The 17,297-nt window shown below is 39.3% G+C and overlaps 2 protein-coding genes across 5 annotated transcripts; one reads left to right on the top strand and one right to left on the bottom strand.

The window, feature by feature from the left end:
* Positions 1–5,069: 5,069 nt before the first annotated feature.
* LOC131430448 (outer mitochondrial transmembrane helix translocase-like) lies at positions 5,070–7,554 on the bottom strand. 2 transcript variants are annotated; one of them, XM_058595453.1, is made up of 3 exons: positions 7,195–7,554; positions 6,417–6,655; positions 5,070–6,354 (listed from the first exon to the last, which is right to left on the bottom strand). In XM_058595453.1, the coding sequence occupies exons 1-3, from the start codon at positions 7,359–7,361 to the stop codon at positions 5,621–5,623; spliced, it is 1,140 nt and encodes a 379-aa protein (XP_058451436.1). In that variant the 5' UTR covers positions 7,362–7,554; the 3' UTR covers positions 5,070–5,620. The 2 variants fall into 2 exon arrangements, with proteins under 2 accessions (XP_058451436.1, XP_058451437.1); XM_058595454.1 differs by lacking the exon at positions 7,195–7,554 and adding an exon at positions 6,792–6,814.
* A 5,730-nt stretch (positions 7,555–13,284) lies between these two features.
* LOC131430445 (CTP synthase) lies at positions 13,285–16,849 on the top strand. Of its 3 annotated transcripts, none has more exons than XM_058595450.1 (7): positions 13,285–13,462; positions 14,039–14,354; positions 14,430–14,600; positions 14,663–15,419; positions 15,493–15,649; positions 15,717–15,858; positions 15,929–16,849. In XM_058595450.1, the coding sequence occupies exons 2-7, from the start codon at positions 14,081–14,083 to the stop codon at positions 16,381–16,383; spliced, it is 1,956 nt and encodes a 651-aa protein (XP_058451433.1). In that variant the 5' UTR covers positions 13,285–13,462; positions 14,039–14,080; the 3' UTR covers positions 16,384–16,849. The 3 variants fall into 3 exon arrangements, with proteins under 3 accessions (XP_058451433.1, XP_058451431.1, XP_058451432.1); XM_058595448.1 differs by having other exon boundaries at positions 14,034–14,354; XM_058595449.1 differs by lacking the exon at positions 13,285–13,462 and adding an exon at positions 13,821–13,970 and having other exon boundaries at positions 14,034–14,354.
* The last annotated feature ends 448 nt before the right edge of the window (positions 16,850–17,297 follow it).

Raw genomic sequence — 17,297 nt, 5'->3', positions numbered from 1 at the left:
ACTTTTGGTCTCGATACTTACAGTATCGCAACAGATTAAAGTCCATTCCCATTACAACGGAATATTTTTTGTTTGTTCCAATTACAGGGACATTAACCAGAAAAAAATCATAAGCCTGTGTGCGGGGCTGGGAATCGAACCCAGGTGGGCTGCGTGAAAAGAATAGATTGTACCCGTCCCCAAAGGAACTTTTTTTTCTTCGGATTCGACGAAGCGCCAGGCTCGTACATGGATTGGTATGACGTGTACTAGCCGTCGTTGAAACTCGTTCCCGACAATCTCGCTTCGTCCCACGAGTGCACTGAATGAGAGTTCAATGAGAGAAAAGCATCAACAAAACACGCACATAAAGGCCATCATACTCTGTGGGGCGACGCGAGATTGTCGTGAACGAATATCAACGACGACTAGTCTACGTCATACCAATACATGCACGAGCCTGGTGTTTCCGGTCCGTTCGTCCCCGGTCCCGTCGTAATAGCTTTCTATTTCTTCGCGTTTCGCCTTCGACTCATCAGTTTTTAAATTCTTCTCCCATCTCGCGTCTAGCAGTTCAATTTATACCGTTAGCTTAGTGCTGATTATCCGAAGGTAAAACGCGAATAAATAAAAAAAATTTGCTTTTGCACATACCAACAAAATCCCTAAATATTCAATAGGAATTGATTTCTAGTGTAGTATCCGTGCCTTGTATCGATACACAAAATTCTGGTATCCCGATACCCTACACTAAGAAAAGAACCATAGTAACCGTAACCTGTTTTTCATTGTCTTTTCAACTATACGCTTAAAAAGTGTCAACAACTATTCACCATTTGTATTGTATAAATTACTAGACAACAAAGACTACGACTTGACTAAACTATTTGTATTTATGACTTTTCTGGCATGGTCATCCTGACAATGGTAGTCATCTCAAATATAAGAACAAATAGTTAAAATCACAATTTCTAGTAAGGTGAAATTGCTCTCGAGCCTAGATATAGATGAGAAGTGAAATAGTTATTGCTACTAGTAAATATGTTCACAATATAATAATGTTACCATAATTAGATACATGGTTTAAAAGACGATTATGATGTTTGAAAACAATATTCATGTAGTCCATATCAACAGAATTTATGTAGTAAGCACATTATCGTATAGTGTTTTTCAACCTACTATGTATTACATTTGTGCTGACTATACAAATTGTCAATGAACGGGTGTACTATTTTTGTCACATAAAGTTACAATTTAGCAGAAAATTTCGTACCTGGGTAACACACCAGTGATGGATTTGAACAAAATATTCTATATTGTGACTGTGTACTTTGGTAGATCTTGCAGGTAGGTAAAGTTTGTAGCCTTACTAGTTTCCGTCGTTGAAATTCAATTTTTCAACAATCTTTCCGGCAACGGTTATGTTTTCCAGTGAATTCAACATCTCGTATACGGTTTATTATTCATTATCGGTCGCTGTAGAAACAACATCAAGCGATTGATGGAATTGATGGATTGAAGGAAGATTATCATTTGATTCCCGGATACAATTCGCTCGAATCCGACGGAAAATCGCAGGTTTGTATCGAGGTTTGCATCTGGACTTGGCTAATAATTTCTTTCCTGCTGCCAATTCCTGCTTCAGGAAAAACTTCACCGGACAGAGCCTTGGATCAACTGATGCTATCAAGCAATGCTAAGCAATATTTCACCAGGTATATTATCATTTGATTTGATGCGAAAATAAAATAGAGTTGTTCTTATTTTAGAATTTAAATTCATAAAACTTTTCAACATTAGCTCATGTTTTGCTGATCTTCGGCATTGTTGAATCAACCACTGCTTCTAGTTCAAAATAATTAGAAGTGAAATGTCAAAAATACCATGACTCTGGTTATAGCAAGAACTACAATGTAAAAAAAATATTCGGTCATGGTTAGGCTAACCATCTCAATCGTATTAATTATTCATACAATACACTGTTCAATATTACTATTCTAGAGCCGATACCATTCATAGTAAACGTGAACTTGACCATTGTTGAAATCATCTGATTTCATAGTCGGCTGAAAACCACTATACGTTCATGGTCAAGTTGGCCCTCTATATAGTAACAGTTACCATTTTATTTTTCTGAGTGTAGGTATCGATACTTTGCCTTCCGAGTACCATCCCTACCCCTTACGCATGTCCGATTTAGCTCAAATTTTGCATGAGGACATTTTTCGAAGTGGTTAAACTTTTGAGCACTAGAGCTTTACGAAATTAGAGGTAATCTAAAAATTAAAGGTGATCACAAAATTTGTCGGTTACGTCACTTATACCATCATATCTCTGGAACCAAAAGTCACAGCCTTTTGATCTTTGAACTTGATCAATGGCCCGACAGTAGCTTTTAAACGAGCATAAGTTTGTTAAAATCGGTTCAGTTATCTCTGAGAAAATTGAGCGCGTTCAAATATCTTCGAAAAGTGCACACTCATACACAAACATTTTCCGATCTCGTCGAACAGAGTCGAATGGTATCTAACACTATGGGTCTCCGAGGCTCCGTTCGAAAGTCGGTTTCTCCAGCAATTCTAATACCTTTCTATAGAGAAAGGCAATAAGGAAAGATTTTTCTTTATTATTGTATGAAATTCAGTTCGCTTTCACATCTCATCCAAGTCAGTCGATAAAACAAAACCGCTTACGTTCGGGACAGAAGAAACCAAGTACAGTATTGTGTAGTGAACAATAGAACGACCTCGAAATGAATGAACCAAACGAACAAAAGCTACCGCCGACACGAAAGAATACAATTGTTGTTGACTTCAGGCAGTGCAAAATTCGACCTTCGATACGAGAACTTGAAGGTTTGCCTAAGGAGGAAATGCATCTTGACATTAAACGTGTGCATTTACTTCGATGCAATAAGACGAATAATGTTGTTTACATCCAGTTTTATAAAGAGTTGGATGCAATTCAATTCACAAAAGAAAATAACAATGTGCACTATGTGGAGCACGAGAACATCAAGTACAACATTCCAGTACATATGAAAGATAGTGCTATAGAAGTGCGTGTGCATGATCTTCCCTCAATCTTCACCGATTCATATATTCGCAAAACTATGTCCCAATACGGAGAGATTCTCTCTATCGAAAAAGAAAAGCGGAAGAATTTTTTCCCCGGTATTCTAAATGGCGTACTTTTTTTACGCATACACTTGAAGAAGGCTATACTTTCTTATGTGATTTTCGGTCAAGATACAAGAATTCCGTGCAAATCACTTGTTACCTATGACAATCAGATGGCCACATGTCAATCTTGCCAAAAAGCTGTTAACTACGGTAAGCCATGTGATAAACTGGACAATGAGACAACTACACCAAAGGACAACGGTGCTTCCTTCACACAAACCCCAAGCAACCCCAGTACACCTGTGACAGCCGCCAACAACAATGAAGCATCCCCTTCAACGAAACCATCAGTATCCTCTATAGAACAAAGTATACCAGCTGCAGTTAACAACTTACCCTCCAACCAACCAGCAATTGCAACCAATGTACAACAAGGCGCATCTACAGCAACTAGCAACGAAATCATTAACAATTCCACGGCAATGAATGACGAGACGAACCACGAACAAATTGCCCCTCAATCCTCGCATGAGGAAAATGGAAGCTCCTCTCCCCCTAGAAAAAGGGTGACAACGAGATCCAACTCAAAAAAAAATTATTTAAAAAATCGGCTCAATCGGCCACGCAAAGCTTGTACGCAAATAGGCCTGAATAAAAATATCTTTTAAATGAAAAAAAAAGAGTATGAAATTAATATCACAAAAACTAATGTTGGTGAAAGGGGTGTTTTATTTATATTCCTTTCAATTCAGCAAACAAAACAAGCGCAAACACCAAAAGAAAACATCACGGCTAAAGATAATTATTTCTAGCGCTCCTTAACGTCTCTACCTGGAAATTTGAGGTTTTTATCTCCTTTATCTTTTCATAAAATATACAAATCTTCATCCTTCATCCAATTTGCATGCTGTCCAGTTCCACGAGCAATGGTGAGGTGATGCGACGTGAGTCGAAAAGAGGCATTAGATAAGTGTTTCAGTAAAAGCTAACTCACTGTTCGAGTTCCCGGCAAACGGTTTTGCTGATCTCGGTATATTTGTTGTTTACTGACAAATTCAGTATAATAGTATGCCAAACTTCGGCAAAAGAACGCACTTTACCGAGTTATCACTTTAACGATATTCGGAAAAGAGCACGTGGATTACTGAATGATCAGTAAAATGTTGTGTAGCTGATCTAATTCGTTTTTAAGTGTGCAAGTTACAGTGAACTGATGATCATGGATATTAGATTCCCCATTTAACAGTTAGTGAGATTATTCTAATTCTTATTTCATTTATCCCACGGCTGAATTGCTAGCTTGAAGCAAATCCTAGACATCATACCTATCCAATGAAAGAGAATGAGGAGTCGTCGTCCTTCCTGAAAGTAGGTAAACCATAAACATTTTGTTTTCTCCTTGTCCTTCAATCCAAATGGTGATTATCTTGTTTAGTTGAGATGATTAGTTTAAGTTGAAATGATTTCATTCTCCAAAATTATTTTCTAAGCTACTGTTATTAGTTAAATAGTAGAAAACTACTGGAAAAGGCATCACTAGGTGGATTAAAAAAAAGTTATTACATCTGTTCAGTTTATATAAACTGAATGAAGGAATAAAAATAAGATACCATTTAGCGTGAACAAGCTAAAAGATCTACTATTCGCGCATTAACTAACTTCGCGTACATTCCGTAGGCAACTGATTTCGAAATGAAGCGCACGTATTTTGTTATGATGTTTTTTTTAAAGTAGTGTTTTATCAACAATCAAGCGTTGAGTGCAGTTAAAACACGTCACGGCGTTGATGAATCAATCACCTGATTATGCTGATCTGTTTGCCTCGACGGTCTACCGATCGGGAAGAGTAGTTCGATTTCGATTTTCCGAAACCAAAGATCAATTCAATCAAATTCTTATACCCACTATGATGAAATCATCAACGGATATGAATACTACAGTACAGAAAAAAAACTGCTACGGGAATGGGTTATTCGATCTTTATTGAATCAGTTCCTATACAACTAGGGGTATGGTCTTACCTACAAGCTTAGAAATTAGATCAAACAAAATTCCATTTTCACTCACACGCTGACGAGTTTCCGAACCTTCGCCAAACTCTATCATTTCTGTTCCGCAGTGGAACATACATATTATTTCCCCCACAATAGTTGAAAATCTACGAACTACTTGACTGAATAATTTTTTTTTCAATTTTCTACCAATTTTAAAGTCTTATTATCTAATCAAAGCTATTTATCATACACTTACGTTCTGATATTTTATATTTCACTTGTAATAATTTATAACTGGTATTTAAACATACTTTCACAGTAACTAGCTTAAAAAGTTGTGCCGGAAAATCAAAGTTTCGGTGAACAATCAGGACACTTCAGCTGCCCGATTTTGCCGACGTACCGAATAGAGTACAAATAAAATCGCACAGCTCTTGGAACATAGCATTCGCAAAATTTTAACATTCCTAAATAAGCGTTCTGATACGGTTTTTGCTAGAAGCTACAGTTGATAAGCACACATTAGTCTAAATCTATGCGAGCATCGTTCATGTGACCGGAATTGTACTTCGAATTTCTCATGTTCCGCAACGATTCGGCCAGATCTTCCATGGTGATGGCCGGCGCTTCTTCCAGCATCGGCGATCCAACCGGGGAACCAAGGGTACCGTTTCCGTTTGCCATTCCGTTGGACATCATTTCCTTGCTCTTTTCCCGCATGATTTTCCGAATCCGATAGACGGACGCATTTCGACACATCTCGCGCAGATCCGACCCGGAGTAACGATCGGTCATCCGAGCCAGCTGGATAAAATCAACATCACGGGAAATTCTTTCCTGGCGCAAGATGAGCTGCAAAATTTTCAATCGCTGCTCTTCGTTCGGAAGCCCGATGTGAAACTGTGCCGGCATCCGCCGCAAAATCGCTTTGTCCAAATCCTGTGGCCGATTGGTGGCACCCATAACGATTACCGTCGAGTCGGACTCGGTGTTCAAGCCATCCCACAGCATCATGAACTGAGTCTTCATCATCGCCGTCGCTTCGTGATCCGAAGAATTGCGTGCCCGCAGGAACGAGTCAATTTCGTCGATGAAAATGATGCATGGCTGAATTTTCACAGCTAGCGAGAAAACGGCCGATGCCAGCTTCTGCGATTCGCCGTACCATTTGTCGGTTAGCATGGCCACGTCAAGATTTATGAAACGCATTCCGGCTTCTTTGGCGGTAGCTTTTGCAATCAATGTTTTGCCGCAACCTAAAACAGACGAAAATATGCTGTATTATTGTTTTATTTCGGTGCCCAAACCCCGATCCTACCAGGTGGTCCATACAGGAGCACCCCTTTCGGTGCCTGGTAAAGTGATGACGAAGGAAACATCTCCCGGTGGCAAACGGGAAACACAAGGCTTTCTTTGATTTCTTGACAAACATGGTCCAGTCCCGCAATGCTGTCCCAACTGACACTGATGTTCTCCGGAACGACCAGGTGCGATGCAATCACCAGCTCGTAGTCGTTCAAATTTGTCACGGCAAACTTTTTAATGTTAGGTCCAAGTCTAAAATCGAGAGGCGAAACATTCAGATAGAATTAGTTCAAAAATATTTAATTAGTTTTCTATTTGCATTCCGATTATCGATTATCATGACGAAATAATGAAATAGCACGAAAAAACAAAATTAAAAAAAATTTACATTTGCATGTCAATATCAAACAAATTATTCTACAACGCGAAAACAAAACCGCAAAATCACAATTGCGCAGAAAATCATAATACTTTTTTTTAATTAGTACGTTTCGAGATTGTCACTAAAACGTCACTGTATCTTGAGTTCTGATTAACAAAGAAATACGTGAATCGTTCTATCCACGGCAACACGCATGCAGGCAATCGCATTCCGCAGATAGCCGAAGAACTGACCGACCGATGCACATTACATAACAAACTACCGTAGTTGCAAATCAGAAAGCTCTAAGAAGCACGAAGAACCATAGCAAAAAAAAAAAGGAAACCAAAAGCCAATTCCACAAACACGTGATGGACTTTGATTCCCGTAGTCCCGGGGATTGAGGCGCTTGCTGGCGCTGGCGACTTACTTCCGCAGGATATCCTCGGCCTTTTCCATGGCCTTCTTTTTGCTCTTGTTGGTCGGATCCAAGTTCTTCATGAGCCATTTGGCCGAATAGTAGGTTACGATCGAAACCAGCGAAATTCGTAGCACAAACTGCACGACCTCGTTGCGTGTAATGTTCGCCCCGGACATCCCCTACGATATGCACGGCCGGACGAATGGTTTCACGCAAATTTTCTCTACCTCCGATTTGATAACAGTTCTGTTGACGCAGTAATGCACTTATTGCTCCAAAGTCTAGTGAAAAATTTATCAAAAACACGATGAAATAGCAAGACGCACCACTAATCAGCAAAATCTTTTTTTTTTATTCTATTCGTTGACAGATCAATATGACAGTAATGACAAAGACGTAATTGAAGCGGTTGTGTTGCTAGAATGAGCACAAGATGCGCGCATGGCATTTGAAGTAGGTTGTTGGCCAAAAACAAATCGATATTTTTACACTGCTAAAAATTAACACTTTTTGCCTTTTGGCATTGAACTTTATGGGGCCGGATGTCAATTGGAACAATGACGCCTAAATTAAATGTAGAGGCGCTGCCTGTTTAGAGATGATACTTTCAACAAATCTGTATGAAATGTTCAAAACGACGAATGTAACAATGAGAGACTCTCTTTGTTTACTTTCTCTTACGATTATTGCGAAATATTCTTGCTTTTTCCGGTAATTTCTTCAGTGCAGATTAAAAGATGATAGCCTTAGTTATTATTATCGGTAAATAATTGGAGAGAAGGATTGCCAAGAGTACCGTAATAACCGAAAGAGAAAGTAAACAAAGAGAATCTCTCATTGTTACATTCGTCGTTTTGAACATTTTATGCAGAAATACAAATTATAATACGGAATACTCGACAAATTTTCAAGGACACATTTTGCATCGTGCGGTACACTGTCATGATACACTGTCAGAGTGACAATGCACTTTAACGAGTTTTCTATAAAATTAGCAACACTGAAGGGTAAGAACAAGTTCACCATAGTTACTGTTTATTATAGTGAAAAATAAATAAACAAACCGTTTTTATCTGATAATCAAGATCACAAGCGAAATGTAAGTTAAACAATAATCTAGAATGGTTAAGCCACCATGAATATACTACTAGCTGTATTGATATTTGTTGATTCGTGGGTGTTTGTGTTCATTTTTCATCTTTTGTGCTAGTGCCGGTGATATTTAGACTGATTGTTGCGATTTAATACAGCAACGATAAACATAAACAAACAAGTTTGTTTTGCACCGTAGCAACTAGCATAAAGCGTTGCCAGAAACGATCTCCTTCCACATTTTAAAACTATCGCAATGAAAGGGAGTAATTTGCTAGGCTTACTTGTTCAGGCTGTGAACCAAACATTGGCGGGTCGTTTGTATTGGACTTAAGGGTATTATTATTTGTATTTGGAATAAGTGCGACTGAATAATTGAAACTGCTCGAAACGCATACGACAGATTCGTTGTGAATATTTCAAGCAATATATGAAAATCAAATATATAAAAAATAATTTGAACAATTTCTGTTTCTTCGCGTTTTGCCTTCGGCTCGTCGGTGATTAAAGCAGTTCAAACTGAACTACCATCTCGCGCCTAGCAGTTCAATTTTAACCGCTAAGCAGACGCAAAGTTTAAACTATTTATGCAACCCTCATATAATATTGTACAAGTGCACTATTATTTCTGTCGTCTCTGCGACTACTTAAATTCATAAACTGGAACAATATGTCAAAATTTGAGTATGGATTTGAGTAAAATAAACTCATTGCCATGAGTTCTCTCGCATTTATTCATACATTAGAGTAAGAGTTGAGTTTTTAAACATTTGAGTGAAAAACATACTTGCAGTTCAGTGCGTTTTCATTCTCGGAATATTCTTATCGAAATAAAGAATGCAAGAATACGCCGTTTTCCATTGCCGTTTCTAGATCCGGTTTTGAAAACATGAATCAACGTCGATCATAGATGTTTTGTGGTTTCAATTATGCTTAGTGAAAAGCGCAACATAAGGATATCAAAATAATTCCATTTTGACTCCAAACCGTTCAAAAGGAAACGGGTTTGAATCACTATTTTGGGCATTCAAAAGAAAGAAGAATAACTTTGTATATGAGAATTAACGAATAAAAATTTCTTCATTTTGAGAGCAAGAAACTTAAATTTTGAGTTGAACTTACTCAAATTTCGAACAAAATATTTTTTTCTTATTTTGAGTAAAAATTACTCAAGTTTTGACAATTTCGTCCCTTAACGCAAGAATGAGTCGATGGGTGGTAACTCAAGTTATAGTACGTGCACTTTTTATGAATTTGAGTGATGTGTCACTCAGTTTTGAGTTATGTTCAATGAGGGTGCTTGTACAATATTATTTGAAGGTTGCATAAATAGTGCAAATTTTGTGTCTGCTTAGCGGCAAAGACACCATATTAACAAGATAGCTCTTACATTTCTCGAACAAATCTTTGGCAACATCCTTTTTTGCGAGCATGGCGCCCTCAGACAAGATCGCATCGAATCTAGTACATAGAAGAAGGGGAGATAAATGTCAAATTCGTGCGCGCCAAAATAACAGCACTGCGCACCCATACAATTGACATAATATGTTGAATGTGATGCCGTGCGATGGCGTTGCTGAACTGAAAGTTGATTTCGTTCCAACCTTACAGAGTCTGCTTTATCTAAAGTTAGTTCATTTGAAACTGATTTTGCAAGTTAAATTTATTATGAAATTGTTTGTAAATAAATTGGCAGGAACGCATAAGGGCATGTTCATGAGTGTTCTAGTTCTAGATGCATAATTTATGTCAGTTTTGAAATTTAAATCTGAATAATTATAACAAAATAAACTGGCAGCTCCTGTAGCGTTTTGTCTGTGTTTCAAATCTCGGTTAATTTTTCAAAAGGGCGTATAAGCAAGTGACAGTTTCTCTTTGTTTACTTTCTCTTCTATTAATTACCAAGCGGTTTCCACGTTTATCACTCAACTCTTTGCATGAAATGATACCCGAAACTTTCGACTTAATAGTGATATCAAAGAAAATCTTTTTAATCAGATCACAATAATCGAAAGAGAGAGTGATTAAAGAGAAACCGACGACACGACCAGGCACTTCGAAGAAAAATCGCAATAAAAAGTGTTCATGCGCGATCACTATCAGTTACCGAAGTATTGAAAGACCCCTAGGTAATAATGAAAATATATTTTACAAGCATCACTGCTGTGGTTGCTACGAAATAGTCACCATGCACAGCATAATAAACAAACAGGTAATACTTTAAAAGATGCATTATAAGTAAAACAGTTTATTTCAAGTTAGGCTAATTATATTGATTGCAGGAATAAACCAGTTTTCATGGCGCTAACAATATGGCGATGTAATGGTGATCTAGCAAAATGGAACATATCCGTATATATATATATTACCACTGAATTTTTCGTTTGCTATCTACGTATCTATCAAAAATATTTGAATGACAACAGGAATGATAATGTCGTTTCGGGATTTTGGTTTTTTCCTTAACGTGCAGAACCGCGATTTTGCATTTCATTCTAATAATCAAAATACCCTGTCAAGTCGTTCCCACTGATTGTCTCGTCTTCTACTGGCGTTTAAAAAGAGTTTCAGGCCCTAATAACCGTTCTCACTTCCACTTTCACTTCACACTTATATCACTTCACTTGATTTTCCCTGTTACTGAACTGTTACGCACACTGAAGTAGTCACTGTAGTGAAGAAAATCATTTTTCCAAAAAAATTATGTGATGTTCGTAATAACCACAAGCTCATATAAGTAATTAATTTTTCCTCTGAAGCGACTTTCGTGATAAATACCTACATTCACTTCACTTGATTTTCACCGTGAAGTGATACCTATAATAAGGGTTTTCACCGTGTAGTGATACTGGTAATAAGGGCCTCATTATATGAATTCGATATAAGGGAAGAATTAAAAAGGGACACTCCGTTTCCGCATTTTAGCGTAGGCCACTCGACCTACGGTTGAGTAGTTACGTACATATATCATTAAATGCAATTCATATCAGCGAAGCGCAGATCACAGTTGATTGAAATTGTAATCGCAGCATATTTCACCGGTAACTAAACATTTATTTTGTGTAGGACTTTTATACATATAATTGAAATATTGATGAAAAAGTCATATAAAATTTGTGAATGCTGATTAGTACATTTGAAAGTATATAAATAATTGCAATCACGATCGAAATGATTCTAACAAGTAGCAACATCATCAAAATTGCAGCATAACACCAACATTCGCGGTCATACTGTTCATCTGAGTACTACAATGCAATTGGTTGAAGATCATTCTGGTCTCACGGTGAGATTTTCTTCACCCTCTGAGCATCACGCCGTAGATAAACGCAAAAGGGTTAGTTTCGGGTCTTTACGCACTTTGAAAAGAGGCTACAAGAATACATATTATTAGTGAACAGAATATATAATTAAATACAAAATTAGCAAGCCATAAAAACTCTCAATTCCGATTTAGATCCGCAGTCGACGATGAGAACTTCTGAGATGCTCTAGATTGGGCATATGCAATAATGAAACCGAGAACGATTACCTTGAAAAGATAAACAATGGTAACTAGGGTTACTGTAACTGTTATTTTGAAAACAACAATTTCTCTGACCGCGTTCCCAATTTTAAACATTTTTCATTAGATATCATTTTGACATTACCAGTTACTGAGGGGTAGCTCAATTTGCGATACAGTTTTAAAAGCGAGTGGCAGGTCGTGTCGTCGGAGAAACTGTCACTTGCTTATACGCCCTAATGAATAGAACGGCAGCGTATACCAGTTTTAAATTTGACAGTAGAACTGTTCGAATAAATAAAACTAAAACGGATTATTTACGGGTTTGGTACCACGTGGGTACCGGATTTGTGCTAAGTACACATAACTATTTTCATTTTTTACGTTTCGCTTTCAGCTCATCAGTGCGTCAGCAGTTTATGTTGAACTGCTAACGCCACCTAACGGTTCAACATAAACCGCTGAGCAGACGTAAAGTTAATGCTACTTACATATACACTTATCACACCGAAGTGCTATGTCTTTACCGACGTGCCGAAAGAAACGAAACTAAATGACGACGTTCTGGCCGTCAACAGATACTAGTTATTTAGGGGTTTGGTGGGTACCGGATTTGTGCTAAGTACACATAACTATTTTCATCTGTTGACGGCCAGAACGTCGTCACTTAGTTTCGTTTCTTTCGGCACGTCGGTAAAGACATAGCACTTCGATATGATAAGTGTGTATGTAAGTAGCATTAACTTTACGTCTGCTCAGCGGTTTATGTTGAACCGTTAGGTGGCGTTAGCAGTTCAACATAAACTGCTGACGCACTGATGAGCTGAAAGCGAAACGTAAAAAAAAAAAAATAAAATAGAATAAAACGGATTGCTGGGGATACGTTTGTTTCAGTTTCATTTATATTATAGACCACCCATATGAATCTTGCAGCTGCTGAGTTTGCTCTAAGTAAAATATTTGTTATTTATATCAACATATTTATTGAAACAAACTAATCCTCTGAGAAGAATATTTGTTGTATAAAACCAAGTTTTCTTTTGTCTCTATTTTAAAAATATAAATCCTTTCGCGAAACCAAGATTTAAGGACTATTCACACATATCCGGTCCGGTTCAGTGCCGGCACGACACCGTGCACTGATACTGATATTATTTCATTCGTTTTTTATGCGCGCATTCATACCTATCCGGCACCGTGCCGTTTCAGTGCAGCTCGACGTCAGTGTGACGTCCGTCCGGCAAACTCAAATTCGTCGTCACCGATATTTTTTATTTTCACTCAAGTCGGTATGTCACTGCATTTGCTGTGCCGGAACGGAAAGGTTCCGACAAAAAAGAACACTGACGGCGCACCGAAGGCACTTTTACTGAACCGTCACGAAACTGAAGTGTGTGAATAGTCCTTTAGTTATTTACTTTCACAATATTTTTCTCATAATCGTGTGAAAATAAAGAAACAGTTTTATTTCAGTGTCCAATATGCCAGACTGACAGCTCATTGCGATTGCTGCTTTACCGCCTGCTGCAACTGCGTGATTTTGATATGTTGAGTGAGGATTGTCCGTACGTTCATGTGTACATTGTTGGTAGTTCGCGTGTTTAGCGTAACATTTTTTTCATAAAGCATTGTTGCAGTTGTGATGATTTTATCTGGCTTGCATTGATCAAACGAATAACGGTAAGTTTTGGCGAAAGATAATCGTGTTCCACGCGTTTTAAATCGAGTGCCCTGAACAGGACTTCTAACCATGCGGTTAGGTTATGCACTTCCTACATGTTCCTCGCTAATATCCAGCAAGCGTCCGGATGCTTTGTTTCATGAATAATAATGAAAATACTTTTAGTGCCAAAGCTTTAGTTAACCAAACTTGAAAGAAAATGTGCTTTCGTTGGGTTAAACAAATAGCTAGTCTTAGACGCTGACATTCAAATCTGGCCTTGAAAACTGATTCAAGTAAGACGTCTTTCAGTTGATTCTTGTGCATGCGCACTGAACAGGAACACTCAGAACAGTACAATCAAAACAAACTAGAACTGTTTTTGTTGAAACTGTTGTACGAGCGTATAGATCCTTCCACTTAGCGAAGAAGCGCAATTTCAAGTTGTTTTGAAAGTCTGCCTAGGACAAGGTTTCCTTATCACTGCCTTGTTCGTCAATTGACTCTTAATTGTATCGTGTTGAATAAGTGCGAAATAGAATTCCATCGATGTGACGTAGAGTACTAATGGTCTTTCCAATACCATTTCAGAACAGCTGTTGAGCGTTGAGCCACGTGATCTTGGCACAGCATCGTGCATGTGTAGCCGTGCCACACTGAACAGGTTGCTGCAACGGTGCGATTCGCTCAGTTCGTTCACTAGACGGATCCAACTTCCGACGACGACGACAACGACAGCAGGAGCAATGAAGTACATTTTGGTTACCGGCGGTGTAATCAGTGGCGTCGGCAAGGGTGTGATCGCTAGTTCGTTCGGTACCTTGCTGCATTCCTGCGGGATCGGCGTTACGTCGATTAAGATTGATCCGTACATTAACATCGACGCTGGCACGTTCTCCCCGTACGAACATGGTGAGTGAGCTGCCCGAAGTGTGGGGGTTTATTTTTAAGTCGAATGATGATGAAACTGTTGTTATTTGTTTTCAGGGGAAGTTTACGTTCTCGACGATGGTGGCGAGGTGGATCTCGATTTGGGCAACTACGAGCGCTTTTTGGATATTACATTACATCGCGATAACAATATTACCACGGGGAAAATCTACAAAATGGTTATTGAAAAAGAACGGATTGGCGATTATCTTGGAAAAACAGTGCAAGGTAAGGAAGGGGAGGGGCCGTGTTCGATGGCCGAAAGAGTTCTAATCCCTGTGTGTTTTCAGTTGTTCCTCATATCACGGACGCCATCCAGGAATGGGTTGAACGGGTAGCGAAAAATCCCGTCAAGGATAACATTACACCGCAGGTTTGCGTAGTGGAGCTCGGTGGTACGATCGGCGATATCGAAGGGATGCCGTTCGTCGAAGCCTTTCGACAGTTTCAGTTTCGTGTGAAAAGAGAAAATTTTTGCGTCGCTCATGTTTCGTTGGTTCCTTCGCCAAGGGCTACCGGAGAACCGAAAACTAAACCAACCCAGGCCAGTGTACGCGAGCTTCGCGGGTTGGGTCTCAGTCCGGATTTGATTGTATGCCGATCGGAGAAACCCATTGGGAACGAGGTGAAGGACAAGATCAGCAATTTTTGCCATGTGGCTCCCGAGCAGGTAGTTTGCATTCACGATCTGTCCTCGATCTATCATGTGCCGCTTCTGATGGAAGAGGCCGGAGTAATTGATTTTCTGAACGAGCGGCTACAGTTGGATTTACCGTCGCCAAGGCCTATCCGGTTTATGCAGAGTTGGCGAGATCTGGCGGAAGGAGTGGATAATGTTTACAAGAAGGTCAATATTGCTCTGGTGGGCAAATACACCAAACTTGAGGACTCATACGCGTCGGTGTCGAAGTCGCTTCTGCACGCGTCGCTTGCCGTCGGCTATAAACTGAATTTGAAATTTATCGAAGCTTGCCATCTGGAACGTTTGACCAAACAGGAATCACCTCATCTCTATTACGAAGCTTGGCAAGGTCTCACCAACAGCCAGTAAGTGAACGAGTCCAAGGGTTTGTAGCATCAAAATCTGTCATTAAAAATTTTCAATTTGCATCCTTCCCAGCGGTGTTATCGTGCCAGGCGGATTCGGTGCGCGGGGTATTGAAGGCAAGATTAGAGCCTGTCAGTGGAGTAGAGAAAATAAGAAACCTTTTCTCGGTATTTGTCTCGGACTGCAGGTGGCCGTTATCGAATTCGCAAGAAATGTGCTAAATTTAGAGGTAATTCCGTGTGTTGATGTGTTGATATTTTATGACTTCTCCACATTATCTGTTCAATATTTCGCAGAATGCCAACTCCACCGAGGTTGACGCCGATACCAAGCACCCATTGGTAATCGACATGCCAGAACACCACCCTGGCATGATGGGTGGCACAATGCGTTTGGGGAAGCGGACGACTATCTTCAAGAAAGATAACAGTACAGTTAGTAAGTTATTTTCGGTCCAGATTAACTTATCTACGCTGACGGAATTAATGTTGGGGATTTAAAATTTCAGAACAACTGTACGGTAACGTGAGACAGATCGAGGAACGGCATCGGCATCGGTACGAGGTAAATCCGCAGTACGTCACGCAGTTGGAGGAGCACGGGCTTCACTTCGTCGGACACGATTCGGAGGGCAACCGAATGGAAATCATGGAGTTGGAAAATCATCCCTACTACGTGGCAGCACAGTTCCATCCGGAATATCTTTCCAGGCCACTGAAACCGTCTCCGCTGTTTTTGGGTCTAATTTTAGCTTCCGTTGACAAGCTGGATTCCTACCTGAAGCTTGGTAGTAGCAACATGACAAATTCGTCCCATGTGACGAGTGAAAGCTCCAGCGATGACGACTTGCTGTTGAAGGTTAGCAAGTCGCTTCGGAATGGTAACAGCAGTCCTCCGAAAATGACCAACGGCATCGCTAAACCGTTGGTGAATGGGAATGGCGTGGCCAAAACGGACACCTAAACTAAACAGCGAATCTTAGAAAATAACATTACAAGCATAGCTGTCATTTGAATGTCGGGGACTTACACTGGAGCAATTAAGCACGTTCCACATCGAATTTACTACATTATTTTCTCTTTGGTGGGGCGTACTTCTATGGTCATTAACGAAACATGCCGGTTACAATCGCAGTTTCAGCATTGCGTAAAGAGTGATAAAAGAATTGCCACAATTCTAGTTAATTTGATTGATTCACTATGTTTAAGATTTATCAAATTAGATAAAAACAAAACTTAAAAGGCGTTCGAACGAGTGCTTCCCCTGGCCATGCGGTCCTATGAATCGATGACTGAAGCTCATGTCACGCGATGTGGGCCACTAGTGAGCTCATAAATGATCACAAATTGAATTTTTTTTACTGATTGTAAAACCTGTTTACTAGCCTTGTAAGATAAACCGTTAATAAATGGTGTGCTACTTGGAGGAATTTTTTCGATGTTTTTTTCCGGTATTCGATGGTATACAGCAATATCAGAATGGATAGGAACCCATCAAAAGTATATAGAAATTTTGTCGTGAATACGACTTACTTTACTAAAGACTGTACCAGAAAGTATGGACGCAACCAAAAACCGCTGCCATTTCGCAATGGTTCAGAATCTGTCAATTTTTATGGCTGCGTCCTGTTGTTTACACTCTTCTCTAACCACTTGTGCAGTTGCTTATTCGTTTTCATTAGTTTGTTTCGAAATGCGTGGACTTTCAGCAGAACAACGTCGGAAAATTATGTACAAATGGTGCACAGAACGCGGACTGTCACTGAGAAAGATAGCAAAAATGGACGGAGTAAGTGAAAAAGCCGTGCGAAATGCAATCAGGAAATTTGAATCTTCGACCCTATAAGAAGCAGAAACAACCGAAACGTAGTTCGAAAC

This window comes from Malaya genurostris, chromosome 2, assembly GCF_030247185.1.
Source record: "Malaya genurostris strain Urasoe2022 chromosome 2, Malgen_1.1, whole genome shotgun sequence".
NCBI classification, from domain to species: Eukaryota; Metazoa; Arthropoda; class Insecta; order Diptera; family Culicidae; genus Malaya; species Malaya genurostris.
The sequence above is the reverse complement of the archived record's forward strand: the minus strand, read 5'-3'. Positions and strand labels throughout refer to the sequence as shown.

Bases quoted from the DNA above. Each gene is read 5' to 3' on its own strand.
- LOC131430448 (XM_058595453.1), bottom strand. From the start codon at position 7,361: ATGTCCGGGGCGAACATTACACGCAACGAGGTCGTGCAGTTTGTGCTA. The intron at 6,656-7,194 runs GTAAGTCGCCAG...TCTCGATTTTAG, and splicing joins GCCGAGGATATCCTGCGGAA to ACTTGGACCTAACATTAAAA. The intron at 6,355-6,416 runs GTAGGATCGGGG...CGTCTGTTTTAG, and splicing joins GCTCCTGTATGGACCACCTG to GTTGCGGCAAAACATTGATT.
- LOC131430445 (XM_058595450.1), top strand. From the start codon at position 14,081: ATGTGTAGCCGTGCCACACTGAACAGGTTGCTGCAACGGTGCGATTCG. The intron at 14,355-14,429 runs GTGAGTGAGCTG...ATTTGTTTTCAG, and splicing joins GTTCTCCCCGTACGAACATG to GGGAAGTTTACGTTCTCGAC. The intron at 15,859-15,928 runs GTAAGTTATTTT...TTAAAATTTCAG, and splicing joins GAAAGATAACAGTACAGTTA to AACAACTGTACGGTAACGTG.